Source organism: Lithobates pipiens, unplaced genomic scaffold (assembly GCF_037356315.1).
Source record: "Lithobates pipiens isolate NorthernLeopardFrog02 unplaced genomic scaffold, aLitPip1_a1.2 Scaffold_24, whole genome shotgun sequence".
Classification (NCBI taxonomy): domain Eukaryota; kingdom Metazoa; phylum Chordata; class Amphibia; order Anura; family Ranidae; genus Lithobates; species Lithobates pipiens.
Window position 1 is genome coordinate 15,328,219 of NW_027507786.1, and position 17,755 is coordinate 15,345,973.

General features: G+C 39.6%; 1 protein-coding gene across 1 annotated transcript; it reads left to right on the forward strand.

The window, feature by feature from the left end:
- The first annotated feature begins 735 nt into the window (after window positions 1-735).
- LOC143929676 (vomeronasal type-2 receptor 26-like) lies at window positions 736-17,038 on the forward strand. Its single transcript, XM_077453619.1, has 3 exons — window positions 736-1,545; window positions 4,388-4,600; window positions 15,932-17,038. Exon 3 carries the CDS (start codon window positions 15,946-15,948, stop codon window positions 16,837-16,839), a length of 894 nt encoding a protein of 297 aa, XP_077309745.1. The 5' UTR covers window positions 736-1,545; window positions 4,388-4,600; window positions 15,932-15,945; the 3' UTR covers window positions 16,840-17,038.
- Window positions 17,039-17,755: the final 717 nt, after the last annotated feature.

Sequence of the window (17,755 nt, forward strand, 5' to 3'; positions counted from 1 at the left end):
TGTGAGGAGGCCGAGCTGAACTCTGTGTGTCAATGGACTCACAGAGCAGGGTTTAGAGCAGTGATTCTCAACCAAGGTTCCTCCAGAGGTTGCTAGGGGTTCCTTCAGCATTGGGCAATTTCTGCCTCTCAGATAAGTTCCCACCGACACCATTGATCTTTTTAGCTCTCTGTAAGGAGGTAATTCTTCCCAATGACCACAAGTGTAAGGACCATTCTTCCCACTGACCATCACACTAATGTATCACGAGTTGTATATTTCTATTTTTAGCCGGGGTTCCTCGAGACTGGAGAACTATTTCAAGGGTTCCTCTGTGTTGCAAAGGTTGAGAAAGGCTGGTTTAGAGTGAGCAAACACGAGCACCCTCCATAGCAAGTGGCTTGCTATGGGGACACCTGGAATGGGGGAGGAGCGGTAAGCACAAGTCAGGGACCTTTGAAAAGGAACATCGGGGCAACTCTGTGCAAAACCATTACACGAGAAGGAAAGTATATCTGAGTTGTTATTTAAAAAAAGAAAATGTGAAGCTTTTACAATCATTTTATTAATGTATTATCTAATCCTAGTCACCAATTTTGTTGGTTGGTGATCCATGTACTGATGGGCATTCCAGTATGAAGGAGACAACATGACGTTTTAGAAAGCCATGTCTACATAAATCTATTGAAGCTTAGACATCTCTTGTAAGTTTATTGTCTCAATGTTTAAACACGTCTCCGTGTATTTTAGGTCGTTTATGGGGCATTGGATGATCAGCTTGAAAAAGATTGTTTTCCCTCTCTTTACAGTTCAGTTAATGAATTCTTTATGATTTATCATTATATATCAGAAGTTATCAGACATTTTGGATGGACTTGGGTTGGAATAATATCATCTGCGGATGAAAGTGGGGAGAGAGCATCGCTTCTGTTATTAAGAATTTTGTCAGAGTATAAAATTTGTGTGGCCTTCATAGCAAAAAATGGTATCAGTGTATCAAAACCTGAATGGCATGTTGTGGAAAGTGTCTATAGCACCATTAAAAAAACATCGGTAAAAGTGATCATACTCTGTGGAACATATCATGATTTAATATTTGAATCCTCACTGAGAAGATTACTCAGGGACATAACATTGATCCTCCCACCTAATTGGGCCTCAAGTATTGCTCTTATAGGAAGGTATCCAGAGATTTTGAATTGTAGTTTATCCTTGAACTTTTGGTCCGAAGCCGATAAGAATTTCAAGAATTTTGTTGATGGTTTCCATCCAATGATCCGCCCAAAAGACAAGTTACTTGAAAACCTGTGGATGACAACACTTTTATGCTCATCAGGAAATAAGGAAAAAGATACTTTGTATGAAAATGTTTATCGTATTTCTCTTCACAATTGTACGGGTCAAGAACATTTACCGGACCTCGGAGATTACTCATCTGACAGGACTACAGATCCTGTGTATCGCGCGGTGGAATTCTTGGTAAATGCTCTACAAGTTCTGTACTCATCCCAGAATTATTCTTCTCTTAAAGGCCAAACAGATGATGAAGAAAAATATAGGCACAAGGTGAGCAGAAATTTGGTCAAAAATAGAAGAGGCTTTTATTAGAATCCTTCAGTGGACATGTGTCAATGAGTCGTGATTTGTGAGAGGCGACCAACTTGTAGCTTATTTCTTGTAATATCAGGTACAGTGCCTTCAAAAAGTATTCACACCCTTTGAAATTCTCCACATTTTGGCATGTTGCAACCAAAAATGTAAATATATTTTATTGGGATTTTGTGTGATAGACCAACACAAAGTGGCACATAATTGTGACGTGGAAGGAAAAATATAAATGGTTTTCCACACTTTTTACAAATACATATGTGAAAAGTGTGTGTGTGTGTGTTTGGGGGGGGGGGGAGCATTTGTATTCAGCCATCTATGTGTAATTTAATCTCAGTATAAATACAGCTCAGAGATTTGTTAGAGAAACTTAGTGAACAAACAGCATAATAAAGGCCAATGAACACACCAGACAGGTCAGGGATAAAGTTGTAGAAAAGTTTAATGTAGAGTTGGGGTATAATAAAATATCCCGAGCTTTGAACACCTCATGCGATGTTCAATCCATCATCCAAAAATGGAAAGAGTATGGCACAACTGCAAACCTACCAAGACATGGCCGTCCACCTAAACTGACCGGCCGGGCAAGGAGAGCATTCATCAGAGAAGAAGCCAAGAGGTCCATGGTAACTCTGGAGGAGCTGCAGAGATCCACAGCTCAGGGGGGAGAATCTGTCAACAGGACAAATATTAGTCGTGCTCTCCACAAATCTGCCCTTTATGGAAGAGTGACAAGAAGAAAGACATTAGTGAAAGAAAGTCATAAGAAGTCCTATTTGCAGTTTGTGAGAAGCCATGTGGGGGACACAGCAAACATGTGGAAGAAGGTGCTCTGGTCAGATGAGACCAACATTCAGTTTTTGTTGGCCTAACTTTTTGCCCTCCCCCAGTTGTGTGACAATAGCGAATAAATATTTGCTATTGTCATACCGATTCGCGACCAATCAGGAAGAGTGTCTTGAGACCCATTTCCTGATTGGCCAAAAGGAGAAGTGATCCTGTTGGCCTAGGAGGAGGAGAGAGGAGGATGCAGTGTGAAGCTGCCACCCGGAAGAAGACTACTCCATAGATTGGATTCGTGCTCGGCTTCTGATCGACCGGGGGGGACAAAGAAAACATGCGGAAGTAGGTGCTCTGGTCAGATGAGACCAACATTACATTTTTCTGGCCTAACTTTTTGCCCCCCCCCCCCCCCCCCCAGTTGTGTCACAATAGTGAGTAAATATTTGCTATTGTCACACTGATTCCCAACCAATCAGGAAGAGTGTCTTGAGACCCGTTTCCTGATTGGCCAAAAGGAGAAGCGATCCTGTTGGCCTAGGAGGAGGAGACGTCATGCAGAGAAATCCGCGCCCCCATGAACCAGAGGAAGGAGGGTGCAGTGTGAACCTGCAGCCCAGAAGAAGCCTACTCCATAGATTGGATTAGTACTAGGCTGCTGAACGACCGATTGGGGGGGTGCAGGAGACCCGACTAACCGGTGGGGGGGGAACAGATTGCTGCCCCCCCCAGAAAATATACCACCAGCTGCCACTGCCAACTTTTTCTCCTCAACTTCCCAACATTGTTGAAGAGAATGTTGGCAAGTAAGCAACCCTATGTATGTCCTATGGGTCTATCCCAGCCTTACTGGCTTTTGGTCACGGGTGTTACAACTGTAAGCCACTTGCATTGGCATACTAACCAAACCTTAGCCCGCCCTTGACTTACTTACAAAGTTAAATAGTTACATAGTAGGTGAGGTTGAAAAAAGACACAATTCCATCAAGTCCAACCTATGTGTGTTATTTTATGTACCTTATATTAGTATTGAGCTCTACCCTCCTCCCTTTAGGCCAGTTGTCCCCCATGTTCTGGTGGTAGCAATGTTGACTGTCCTTAGACTTTGGAAATCAAACTTATCCCCCAACGTTCCAGAGGTAGTAAATCTGGTCAACTCCAACTATACTTTTGGGCGTCTTTTAGCATTTAATGCCCTTAAGTTCTCAGAATTCTCCCAAACATGGAGCATATGGGTCAATAGACAACCTTCTCACCAGTGGTGGCTGGTGTTTTTTTTTGGGGGGGTGAGGCAAACGATCCACCTGCCCCTCACGGACGACACCCAACACACAACTCCCCCCCTCGGTCAGGTCACGGACGGCACCCAGAACCCAACCCCCCCTGCTCAGACTGTTGGTTGATTGGCCGGCTGGGTCACAGTGGCCACAGGGGGCACCCCCCGGTCAGTCAATCAGTAGTCAGGGTCCTGCACTTACTTCATCTCTCAGGCAGTGCTCTGGGTGGCTTCTCTCCAGGCTGTTCTCTCCGTCTGCTTCCTCGTGTCTCCTCCCTCCTCCTCCTTGTGGCCAATCTGATCAGAACTGGATCGGGAGGAGAATGAGTGTTACAATAACGAAAGTACATTTGCTACTGTCACACAACTGGGTGGAATCGGGGCGCAGTGCTCTGCGCCCCCAAGCCCACCCTTTTTTGAAGCCTATTAGAGCCTCTGGCTCTAATCCCGTGCTTCAAAAACAAAACCCATTGAAATCCATGCAAACGGAGCCCCGCTTGTAGATTAGGGGACTGGACACATGGATGGGGGGCGGCCACCACTGCTTCTCACCCGGTTTCATTTTCTGCAGTGTCCATACTTTGTTCTTTGTATACTATAACACTGTACACAAAATATTCAAAATTACTTTTGAAATACTATTAACATGTGAACATATTTTAGTTACCGGGTTTATATCTACCTAAATGTAATAATTCAGTAACAGTGATTTGTAATGTAATAGGCAATATTTTTACTTTGCAGTTCCACAGGCACTTGAAAAAAGTATTACAAGCAAATGTCACAACAACAAAAGGAAATGAAGAATTTATTCCGCAGTTTGCTGTTCGGAACCATGTTTTTGTTAATGGGAGTTTGTTTACAAGAGATGTTTGGATGTTCTTTAGTAATGGGTCAAGTTATCAGAAACTTGCATTTAATTCTACATTAATTCAATGGAAAAATAAGAAAAATCAGGTAAGGCTGTAGGAGATTCGGTAAGGTGTTATTCTTAACACCTCACCTTACCTAAAAATGTGGGTCATTCATATGCCATAATCATAACTATCAACTATCAGAACTATTGAGAATCTGTCCGCAGGATAACTATTAGTCGTGCACTCCACAAATCTGCCCTTTATGGAATAGTGGTAAGAAGAAGCCATTGTTGAAAGAAAGCCGTAAAAATGTATTTTTGCAGTTTGTGAAAAGCCAATGCCAGTTAACATTCTTTCAATACATGCACATGGACTAAACCATCCAGCCAAACAATCTTCCCTCTGGAAAGAAGCTTCTCACTGTGACATTCTATGTGTCCAAGAGACACAAGGATACACCCCCTAAATGCACGTATAAGGGGTTCCAACATTACTTTACGTCCAACATACAGGCCAAAAAAAGAGGGGTCATGATCGCAATTAGAGACTCGATCTCCTTCTAATTACACCAAGAAATGTCTGACCCCAATGGACGCTTTATTATACTAGTATGTGACGTGAACACCACCCGATATACGTTGGTTAATGTTCATGTCCCCAACACGTCATTGACATGGATTAATGAAGAAAGTATGGAAAATCCAACAGGGATCATTATTGCTATGTGGGAATTTTAACATCACCCCTGACCCAAAAATTTATTTTTTTACCTTGCAGGAAACCTCTATCCTTGACCACCTTCCTATGAACCTTAAAATCTTTTTGATATCTGGCTTTGCAGACACGCAAACGAAAGAGACTTTTCCTTCTATTTCCACAGGCATTGTACTACAGTAGAATTGATTTGTACCTGGTGGACAGGTGGCTCCTCCAAAAAAAATCTCATACACTAAAATTCATTTCATCACATGGTCAGATCATGTCTCTGTTTTTATCACGATTGGGGATAAGCACCCAACCAATAATGCCAACGTGTGGCGTTCCAATTCTCAAATCATACAAAACCCGAATACTAATGGCGCATACACACGATCGGAAAAAGACCGATGAGAGCTTTTCATCGGAAATTGCGACTGTGTGTACGCTCCATTGGAAATTAGCTGTCTGAATTTCCGCCAGCCAAAAATTGATAGCATGTTCTCAATTTTCCAGATGGAAAAACTTCCGAACGTGTGTATGCAATTCCGACACGCCAAAAATCACACATGCTCAGATTCAACTACGAGACAGAATCTATTGGCTACTGGCTATTGAACTTCCTGTTTCTAGTCCAGTTGTACGTGTTGTAAGTCACCGCGTTATAAACAATCGGAATGTGGTGTGACCGTGTGTAGGCAAGACTGCTTGAGCCGAATTCCGTTGGAATTCCGTCAGGAAAACCTTCAGAGCTTTTTCCGACGAGAATTCCGATCGTGTGTACGTGGCATTAGCAAATTTTGGAGGACCATCTTTCTGAACACTTCCAGATCAATTCTACTTCTGCAGTAAATCCATTTATGTTGTGGAATGCCCGTAAGGCATACATACGGGGTATATTCATCCAGCAAGGTGCTAGACTAAAGAGACAGAGGCAGCGGCAGATGGATTCACTACTGTTGGAAATGAGCTCACTAGAGACCCAAAACAAAGCAAAGTCTACACCTTTCCTTCATGCAAAATTAGTGAACCTGCGGCATGAACTTAGACTTATTTAACTAGAAAATTATGAACAAAAGGAGAGAAGAATGAAATTGTCCTTTTATTCCACTAGCAACAAAGCAGGGAAAGCATTAGCATGTAAACTACAAGGGCAACGCTTCAAAACTAGAATCCCACATTTGATAAATTTAATGGACTTCCATATATAATACAACATGTTGCTTTCTGTTAGGTTCCAAAAGCTCAGTGCTCAGAAAGTTGTTTGCCAGGATACCGGAAAGTTCCCGGCTTCGCCATACAACCTTGTTGTTATACTTGTGCCATGTGCGCATATGGAGAAATGTCCAATATTACAGGTAATGGTTATCAAATATTGTTATTTTTACCACCCGCTGTGCGGGGCAATTTAAAAAAAATCAAGTACATAGATAAAATCACCACTTTTTGCTAGAAAATGACTCAGAAACAATATATATTTTTATATATATATTTTCTAAAAGCAAAACCCCCCCTGAACAATAAAACACACAGACGCCACTCTGAAGCCCCATACACACTATCAGATTTTCTGCTGATTTTTTTCTTCAGATTTACCAAAACCATGTAGTGCAAGTGCCTGCCTGATTGTATACAAATTGAAACTCCTAAGGTTTGACCTCATATTATATGGTTTTGGTCTGAAGGAAAAAAACTGAAAAAAAGTGCAGCATAACAGTAAATTTAATGCACAAACAGATATAAGTACTCACAAGAGTAAGGTAATAACAAGCATTTACGCACAAATTGCCGAGCGCTGCGCCGGTGGTCGCTGACGCTTCCTGGATCTGAAACACACAGGGAGCTGAGGGATGACGTCACTTCCGGATTGAGAAGAACCAATAGGCAATGCGTTTACGGAGCATGCGCTCCTTCTTCAGGCCTAATGGGGGCGCATGCTCCCTAAACGCTTCACCTATTGGTTCTTCTCAGTACAGAAGAGATGTCATCCCTCGGCTCCCTGTGTGTTCCAGACCCAGGAAGTGTCGGCGACCACTGGCTCAGTCCGCTCTGAGTCACCAGCAAGCAGCTCCATGAATGCACTCCCTTCACGGATGCTGGGCAATTTGTGCCTAAATGCCTGTTATTATCTTACTCTTGTGAGTACTTATATCCGTTTGTGCATTAAACTTAATGTTATATTGCAACCTCCCCACTCAGGGATGTCTGCTTACCCTAACTCCTTGACCTTCCCCCAACATCTGCCAACACTGACAGAGAAACCTTCAGAAACTGCTAAAACAAACCCCCAAAACCTCCTGAGGAGCTATAGGCTCCAGATTTTGTTTCACATGGCTTTGCCCCCCCAGATCTAAGTTGTAGCCCCCAAAGCCCCCTGGCCACCCCCTCCACCCTGGATGCTATGCCGGCTGCTGAGCTTCTTTCCCATTACTTCTCCTCCTCCACAGGGCTGAAATCACATTCCTTTACAACACAGCCAGTCAGCCACGATCTGCACAGGGTGTATCTGCCTACTGCAACTACACTGCCATTCTGACCAGAGAATATCACAGGTCAGAAGGGCAATATAAAAACCAGATATACCCTGTAAATATCATGGCTGACAAAGGAATGTGTAAAGGAATCTGATTTCAGGCCTATGTAGTGTGTGTGTGTGGGGGGGGGGGGGGCTATATACAGTGCTAGAGTGGGAAAGGAGCTCTGCCAAGTGACTTGCCAAATGTGATCCCTGTCCTCTGATTTTCCAGCAGTGATCGCTGTCCTCTGATTCTCCAGCAGTGATCCCTGTCCTCTGATTCTCCAGCATTGATCCCTGTCCTCTGGTGTAAGGAGGAACTCTGGGGACTCAAAACTCTTAAGCCACTTTGAGCATCTCGGTGTGTGGTGGGTGTATCTGCACGCACGGTGGAAGCAGTGGGTGGTAGCGGGTGGTAGTCGGCAGTGGCCCGGGGGACAGGTCAACTTTTGCATCGAGGCCCACAAGCTTCAAGCTCCGCTTCTGCATCAAGGTGCTATTATACGGACCATATGGACTTTTTTAGCAGTCATCTTTTACATTTTGCTTAACCATCCTACATCCCCATGTGCTAATCAGGCTTGTGGGCTAACACTGAGCCTGGTGCAAGGGCCAATTAATTTCTATGTGTAATCCTGGAGTAGTGGCGGCCCAAGCAATGTGGGGGCATGGGCACCGCCCCCCCCATCCATGCACCTGGCCCCTTTCAAGATGCCGGATGCATGGATTCCTATGGGTGGGATGGGGTTGTATTTGCGAAGCACCTGATTAGAGCCAGAGGCTCTAACTGGCTTCAAAATAGGGTGGGCTCAGGGCACAGAGAGTGCACCCTGATCCCACCCAATTGTGTGATGATATCAAATACATTTTTGCTATTTCCATACTAAATTTCCTCCCCGCCAATCAGGAGGCAGGGTGTCAGACCTGTTTCCTGATTGACCAAAGCACGGGGCAACCCTATTGGATGCCTGGCACTTAGGAAGAGGAGCGGAACGGAGGTTGCCAGCGCTCTGAGAGGACCTGCTGCAGTGCTACGGTAAGTGCCCTCGGCTCTGTCAGAGCCACACATGGGAGGGTGGGGGGTGCTGCATGAGCCGCGGTCCACACATGTGTGAGGGGCTGCTGCTAGAGCCAAAAAACCCGGGAGTGGGGGGGGGGGTCAGTGGGAACACTGGCTACATTTGATTGGCTCAGTGGCTGCATATACTGGGAACAAGTGGCTGCATATGATGGGCACAAGTGGCTGCATTTGATGGCCAAAAGTGGCTGCATATGATGAGCACAGTGGCTGCATATGATGGGCACAATGGCCTCATTTCATCCAGTTTGTTTGTGCCCCCAAAAAATGTTGAGCACCAGCTGCCACTGCCCTGGAGAATAAAGTGGTAGTTGTTGCAACTTTTTATGTCACATGATATGTGGGCAAATGGAAATTTTCAGGTAAAAATACCTTTGAATGAGAACTGAACTGAAATAAGAGAACTCAGAAGTCCAAGAAATATTACGCATGGTCAAAGGTGATCATTAATAGCTATGGCGCCAAAAAAGGGAAATAAATCATCTGGTTCCGGAGGGAATAAAAAGGAGAAAAAGGATAGTAAAAGCAAATTTAGCTCTGAGGCTCAAGTTCAAACTACTGATATTAAGGAATTTTTCCAGCAACTGCAGCCTCAGATACAGATGCAAACATCGCAGATAACACATATCTCCCAGGAAGTATTGAATTCTGTAGAATCATCTTTGATCTCAGGTGTTTCTGGAATATCAGGAGAAGAAATGCTAACACAGCCTAGAAATAGCTCCCCAATAGACACATTGGATATAGAAGTGGATGGTAAAAAGGAGAAAGAGAAAGAAAGCTGGGATATTAAAACGTATATAACCTCTTTACCCACAAAGGCTGATATGGATCACTATATCCAAAGATTGGAGAATGTGTATAAAACAGAAATACAAGAGATAAAGGCAATTACTTTAGATATGCAAGAGAAAATAGAAAAGGTGAATATAAAGACTGAAAGCTTGGAAAAAGATCTAATTCAAGTAAAGAGAAGAATGCAAGAACAGGAAATAGAGTTAAAGCAATTGGTAAATATTATTGATGAACAAGAAAATAGGAGCAGAAGATGTAATATAAGGATAAGAGGATTAAAAGAAAATGTGCCTTTAGAAAAACTCGCTGAAGTGGTTCAAAAAATCTTTAAGGATATAATACAGGACCTATCAAAAACTGATATGATAATTGATAGGATACATAGAGCTGCGGGCCCAAGAGGATCAGAGGAAAATAAACCCAGGGATGTAATCTGTAAACTCCATTACATTCAAACTAAGGAGAGGATTATGGCGGCAGTGCGCAAAAACAACCATATATTATATGAAGGATCAAATTTGCTTTTCTTCCAGGACCTGTCTAAGTTAACGTTAGATAAAAGAAGAGCCTTAAAACCCCTTTTGGAACAATTAAGAAAAAAGAATGTGCAATATAGATGGAGATTTCCTTTTCAATTGCAAGCCCAGTATGAGGGCCAAACTGTCATTTATAGAGATCTAAATGACTTGCATGACTTTCAGAAGACCTTGCATCTCGCAGAAGTGACATTACCAAACTGGCCCAAGGACTTTGGGAGGAGAAGATAGGGGGACCGAGGGTGAGGGGGGGGGATGGATGGAGGAGGGGGGGGGGGGGAGGTGGTTAAACAATATTATAATTCAGAAGTGTGGATAAATTATAATAATGATATGCACAATATGGAACAACAATGATATGATGTATTTTATAGGTGATATAACACGGGGGAGGGGAGGGGGGATGGATGGAGGAGGGGGGATATGGGAGGTGGTGGAGAGGGAGTGTTAACATATTTTTGTGTTAAAAGAATTATAGGTTAAACAATACCACAAAATAGAAGTGAGGATAAACTATAGAAACGATATGCACAATATGGAATAATAGTGATATAGGTGACATAACACTGTATGCACTTAATTGCACGTAATGGGGGGGAGGGGGACTGAATGGTAGGATATTAGGAGATAGGATAACAAATAGGATAAATTATGAGGGAATGTATAGGGGAATAGGTATAATAATTAGCAACTTATTTAATATCACTTTTTTTTTTTTTTTTTCTTCTTCGGATTTTATCTTAATACAAACACTAATAAAATGTGTGGTGACTCCCCCTCTTCCCCCCCCCCTGTTTTATCCCCCCCCCTTTTTTTTTTTTTTTCTTCCCTCTCCTCTCTTTATCTTCCCATACCAGGTTTCTATTTTTCTATGGATCTAGATAATCTCCCAACAATGATAAGAGGATTAAAAAATTAAAGACAGGGACATACTAAAAAATTATATAAATAGAGGGATAACAAGGAGATAGAGCGCAAAAAAGTGAAGAAGAATGTGAAGAGCTTGCATAGGCCAAATGGGAGTATATCAGGATCAGCAGTTTAAATACCCCCTAGATAGGGACCTCACCTTTGGTGAGTTAGACTAATATAGTCAAATTATAGGGGAACAGAGGTGTCATAAGGGTGGGTGTAGAAGGGTGGTAGATAACTGAGTGTGTATGTGTTTATGGGTATAGGGAGGGTGGGATAACTCTAAGTGAGATTATTGTATATTGGAATTTTTTTTTTTTTTTTCTCTCATGGGTAGTGTGAAGTTTTGTTCTTTTAATGTAAGAGGTATTAATTCCCCCGCTAAAAGAAATCAAATTTTAAATTTCCTACATAAGCAGAAAATAGATATTGTGCTATTTCAGGAGACACATTTTCGCTCAGATCATATACCTAAAATTAATAATATAAATTACAATACATGGTTACATGATACATTTCCATATTCCAAATCAAAAGGGGTATCAATTGCGTTCCATAGGAACTTGCCGGTCCAAATATTACAAAAATATGAAGGCAAAGATGGGAGATCTTTAATAATAAAGTTTATGCTATATGGAAAAAAATTTACTATAGTTAATTTATATCTCCCTAATTATGGACAAATAGAGAGTGGTACAAAAGCCCTATCGGACGCAATGAAGAAGGCGGAAGGAGTGGTAATAGTGGGTGGTGATATAAACTTTTTAATGGATGTAAAGAAAGATACTACAAATATACAACTACAAAAAAAAAATAATAATAACAATAGAATAAAGGAATTTAAGGACATATTAAAAAAATATCAATTAATAGATATATGGAGGGCCCAACACCAAAAGGAAAAAAACTATACATATTATTCAAATATACACAATTCATATCATAGATTGGATTATTTTTTTATAAATAAAGAGGGCTTAATGATGAAACCAGTAACAGAAATAGGGGGATTCCTTTGGTCGGACCATGCCCCAATATATGTGGAAATTTCAGTGATTGAAACAAAGAAAAGGAATGGGATATGGAGATTGAATGATAATTTAATTAAAGATAGAAAATGCGTGGCAGAAATACTACAAGTTATAAAAGAATTTCTGATAATTCATGAAAGGGACGAAACCTCACCTGCAATTCAATGGGAAACATTAAAATGTGTTATGAGGGGAATATTCATCAAGCACGGGGCAAGAAAAAAAAAAGAAAAAACACAAAAAATATCTCAATTGGAAAATGAGATTAAAGAACTAGAAGAAATACATAAAGTAAGTAGGAAATTGGGAGATGGAGCTAGACTAAAGGAAAAACAACTGGAATTACAATCAGTGCTTGATGAAGATTCCCTTCGGATAAGGGATAAGGATAGAGCGCAGTGGTATAAATTTGGAAATAAACCTGGGAAAATATTAGCCAGAGCTTTAAAAAAGCAACAACCCCCAAGTTACATAGAGAAAATTGTAAAACCAAATGGGGAAATTACATACGACCCAGAGGAAATATCTGAAACCTTCCATACATACTATTCTAAATTATATAATATAAAAGATGGTAAGGAACACAAGGAAGGAGAAAACAAAGGGGAGAACATACAAAAATATGTAAAGGAAATGGCTATATTCAACTGCTTAAAAGGAAAGATGGAGGGGTTGGAGGAAGAAATTACAACAGAAGAAATTCAACAGACTATTAAAGAACTTGCTCTGGGGAAAAGTCCAGGGCCAGATGGATATACTGCTAGATTTTATAAGTCATTTAAGGAACAAATAATACCCATACTTAAGGAAACATTTAATTCTATATCTTTAGATCAACCATTTGCGATACAAGGTACAGAGGCTCATATAGTACTAATATTAAAACCGGAAAAAGATCAATCACTATGTAAAAATTATAGACCTATATCGTTGACCAATTTAGATATAAGAATATTCTCAAAAATTTTATCCAAAAGAATAACGGATATTATCTCAAATAATATAAGCCTGGAACAAACGGGGTTTTTGAAAGGGAGGGAGACAAGAGATAATATCATTAAAACATGCACGTTGATTGAATACGCTCAGAGAACTGCCATCCCTACCTGCCTATTGGCTATAGATGCCGAAAAGGCATTTGATAGGGTGGGATGGCAGTTCTTAGAGGAAGTATTGAAGCAAACAACGATGGGACCTAAGATGTTAGGAAGGATTATGGCCCTATATAAGAATGCTAGGGCTAAAGTGAGAACAAATGGGATATTATCTGAATATATAAAGATTTCAAATGGAACCCGACAAGGGTGTCCTTTATCACCACTTTTATATATTATGATGATGGAACATCTCATGGAGGCTATAAGAATAAACAAAGATATTATGGGGATAAAGGTTAAAAGCAAAGAATATAAGATGGCTGCCTATGCAGATGATCTTTTATTATATATAACCAATCCCATAATTACTATACCAAATCTAATAAAAGAGTTTGAGAGATTCGGTGAAGTTAGTAATTTTAAAGTAAATTATGACAAATCTGAATTAATGAATATTACATTAGAAGAGAGAGTCCAAACTGTCTTACAAAAAAATTTTTTTGTTTAAATGGAAGCAAGATGTGATAAAATATTTGGGAGTATATATCCCAAGAGATTTAAAACTCTTGCAAGAAATGAATTACAACGTGACAGTTCAGAAGGTAAAGAAACTTCTAGGTAAATATGATAAAATAACTCACTCATGGTTTGGGAGAATAAATATTGTAAAGATGGAGATTTTGCCAATTATGCTGTATATCTTTCAAACAGTACCCATTATACCATCAAAAAAAATTATTAAAGATCTGAAAGAAATGGTAGAAGGCTTTGTATGGGCACATAAGACCCCTAGAGTAGGTAGGGAGGTATTAATTAGAACGAAAGATAATGGAGGATTAGCATTGCCTGACTTTTTTAAATATTCACAAGCAGCCTCTTTAATGAGAATTATTGACTGGCAGCATAATGAAAAAGACAAGCAATGGGTAAAATTGGAGGAAGATATATTAGGGGCTAAAATAAAACATCAGCCATGGATAAAACCTAAGTTAAGACCAGAGAGGAAGGAGATGCCTATCTTTGTAAGAACAACTTTAAAAATTTGGGACGACATGATAAAGAAGAAACAACTTTCATCTTCAATAGGCCCTATGACCCCTTTATTTAGCAATCCTGAATTTAGACCAGCTGTAAAGGATAAAACATTTCTGAAATGGAATATGGAAGAACATGAGCGGATAATACAAATCCTAAATGATGGAAGCATTCCAACATTTCAGGAATTGGGGCAAGAATATAAAAATAAATGGTTTCAGTATAGACAGCTGAGGGCATTAATTGACCCAATAAAGATAATGATTAATAGACCACCAACTATATTTGAACAAATAGCAATGAATAAGGATAAAGCAAACAAGAAATTAGCTAAGATATATAACCTATTACTTCCTGGAGGGAATATTAAAAAAATAGCAGGAATAAAAAAGTGGGAGGAAGAAATAGGGCAGGAGTTGACAGAGAAAGAGTGGGGAGAGGTATTTGAAGGAATATATAAAACACCCTTAGCTATTAAATATCAAGAAAAAAATTATAAAATTCTATTAAGATGGTATAGAAGCTCAGTGGTTATGAATAAAATAAATAAAAGGAACTCTGAATTATGTTGGAGATGTAAGAAGGAGAAGGGTACTTTAGAGCATATTTGGTACAGTTGCTGGAAGATAAAAATATTTTGGGGTAAGATAATAAAATTATATCAGGAACTGACAGGTATAAGAATAAATCTTGATATAAAGACTGTATTATTCTCACATTCATCAAAAAAATTAGATCGAAAAGAGATGGAATTTTTGTACCAAATAACTACAGTAGCTAAAACCGTAATAGCAAGGAAATGGAAAAAGGAAGCAGCCCCAACAATAGAAGATTGGAATTATGAGATGAGCGAGGTGTGCTTCATGGAAAAACAGATTAGACAAGAGGGGTATGTGGAAAAACAGATTTCGGATTATTGGAAGAAATGGGAGGAATTGAGTACCTCAGGAAAAGTGTGGGAATTTATGTGAGGGTGGGCGATTGATTGGAATAGTATTAATAAGTTGTGTTTTTTTTTTTTTTTTTTTTTCTCGTTGGGTATGGGGAATGTTTTATAATGATGTGAAATTTGAATGGATAGATTGAATGGATGTTTTATAATATAAATAAATAAAGAGAAATTTGAAACAAAAATACCTTTGAATGAATTTTAGTGCATACAAAAATAAAATATTATGCCCAAATTTTTAGTAAAATATAAAATATTGAGAATATACAGTAGATACCAAACATGCCAAGATTTAAAATTGAGAACGGCTCCGAAATACAAAAACGACAAACTACAGAACCTAAAATTATTAATAGATGTCACTTTAAAAGCCTTTTATTTTATTTTTTTTAAATGTATTTTTTTCATTTCATTTTTTTTCCTATAACATAGGGGTGAACAAGTCCATTTGTGATAGCTTTGGACAGATGACAGGTACTCTTTATGGAGATATCTGATGTCTCTTTGCCCTCCAAAGCAGCTAACTGAACACAGATTGTGCTTGGTTAGCTGTTTTTCAGACTGTAACAGCCAGGGAATGAGAGCTCTGCAACAGCAGTTGACAAAACCATCATTACTTATGGGTTCATTCATCACAGAGGACATTGGAGATGGACTTTCCCCCACCTCCTCCATAGACTTTGTTTATTAGATATTTGACAAATATTAATATCTGATTACACCCATACAAGTAAACCAAGACAAGGTAAGTGATCACAGTGTTCATTGATTTTATTTTGTTTTCCAGATAGTGAAAACTGCATGAAATGCCCCGACCATGAATGGCCAAATGAGAACAGAACTCGCTGTATATCCAAACAATCAGAATTTCTTCCCTTCACTGATGACACGCTCTCACTAGTATTTATAGTCTTCTCACTGTTGTGTTTTGGGAAGACTCTTATAGTTCTCCTCATTTTTATTTTACACCAGGACACACCAGTTGTGAAAGCCAATAACAAGAGCCTCAGCTTTGTCCTCCTGGTCTCCATCATGTTGGGTTTCCTCTGTGTGTTCCTCTTCCTGGGTCGTCCTGTGGATGTAACCTGCTTGTTACGCCAAGTTTCTTTTGGAATTCTCTTTTCAATAGCCGTATCTTCTGTATTGGCCAAGACTATTATGGTTTGCATTGCCTTCAAAGCCACCAAACCCAACAGCATGTGGAACCAATGGATCGGAGTAAAACTGTCCATCTGTATAATCTTAGCTTGTTCTTCTGTTCAGATTATAATCTGTGTTAGTTGGTTGTCCATCTCTCCTCCCTTCCAGGAATTGGACACACACTCCTACCAGGAGAAGATCATCATTCAGTGTAATGAAGGGTCAGTTATCGGGTTCTACTCTGTCCTGGGATATATGGGGATCCTGGCTGCTGTCAGTTTTATTATAGCTTTTTTTGCCAGGACATTACCGGACAGTTATAATGAAGCCAAATACATCACCTTCAGCATGCTGGTGTTCTGCAGTGTCTGGATTGCCATGATCCCGGCCTATCTGAGCACCAAAGGGAAATACACGGTGGCTGTGGAGATATTCGCCATCCTGATTTCCAATAATGGTCTCTTATATTGTATATTTCTTACAAAATGTTTTATAATTCTCTGTAGGCCGGAGCTGAATACAAAAGGCTATCTGCACAGTCAAAGAAATATATAAACATTCTTTATTTAAAGACTAAAAAAACATTTATGTATTTTGTTTATTATAATTTTTTTTTTTAATTAGGCAAAGGTTGCAAGAATTAAAAATACTCATTTAATTTCCACTTATAGTGTAAGAGAACATAATTTAAAAAATAAGCAAATGTACATTATGTCAACCAAATTTCAAATATTTAAAACATATTAAAGAATCCAATCATCAAGATATGAATGTTTCCAAGTCATTAAAAAGAAAACAAAGTGACACAAACACACCCATAAGACACGCACATTTGTACTGGTGTCATAAACCTTAAAGAGGAACTGCAGTCTGCTTACATTATTTGTAATAAAACCATCTTTGCCATTCTGAAGCATCCTTCCAACCACTTTGCATATTATTTTATATATATTGTGATTCTGTACTTGCCAAATATGCTGCATAAATCTCCCTCCACTGAGTCTGGATGCAGCCATTTTAACTGTGGGCAACTGAAGCTGCTGCCTGTTCACTTCCTGGATTTACACAGACACACAGAGGCATGCCTCCAGCTCTGCAGCTCTAATTGGCCCTCTTATGACACCCCCCCACCCCCGGAAAACTCTCAGGAGAGAGAGAGAGCTGTGCATGATGTCATAAGCCTAGACTAATGACCAGACAATAAACAGGAAGTGGGCTGTATAAGGTATTTACTGGTAGAAAAAAAAATGTTTTACTTTTCAAAGTTAAAATAACAATAAGGGCAGAAGATTTTATAGATGGAAAGAATAAAACATGTGAAGTTCTGCTTTAAAGACTGAACTCCAGACACATAGAAAAGGTACAAACTATTGCAGATCTGTAATAATTAATTCATCATTAAATGTATTTTTTTAGAGATAAATCATACGACCCCCTGTTCGGTTCGCGGCAGAACTTTCAATCATCGAAA

Excerpts from the sequence above, each read along its gene's own strand:
- LOC143929676 (XM_077453619.1), top strand. The coding sequence starts at position 15,946 with ATGAAATGCCCCGACCATGAATGGCCAAATGAGAACAGAACTCGCTGT.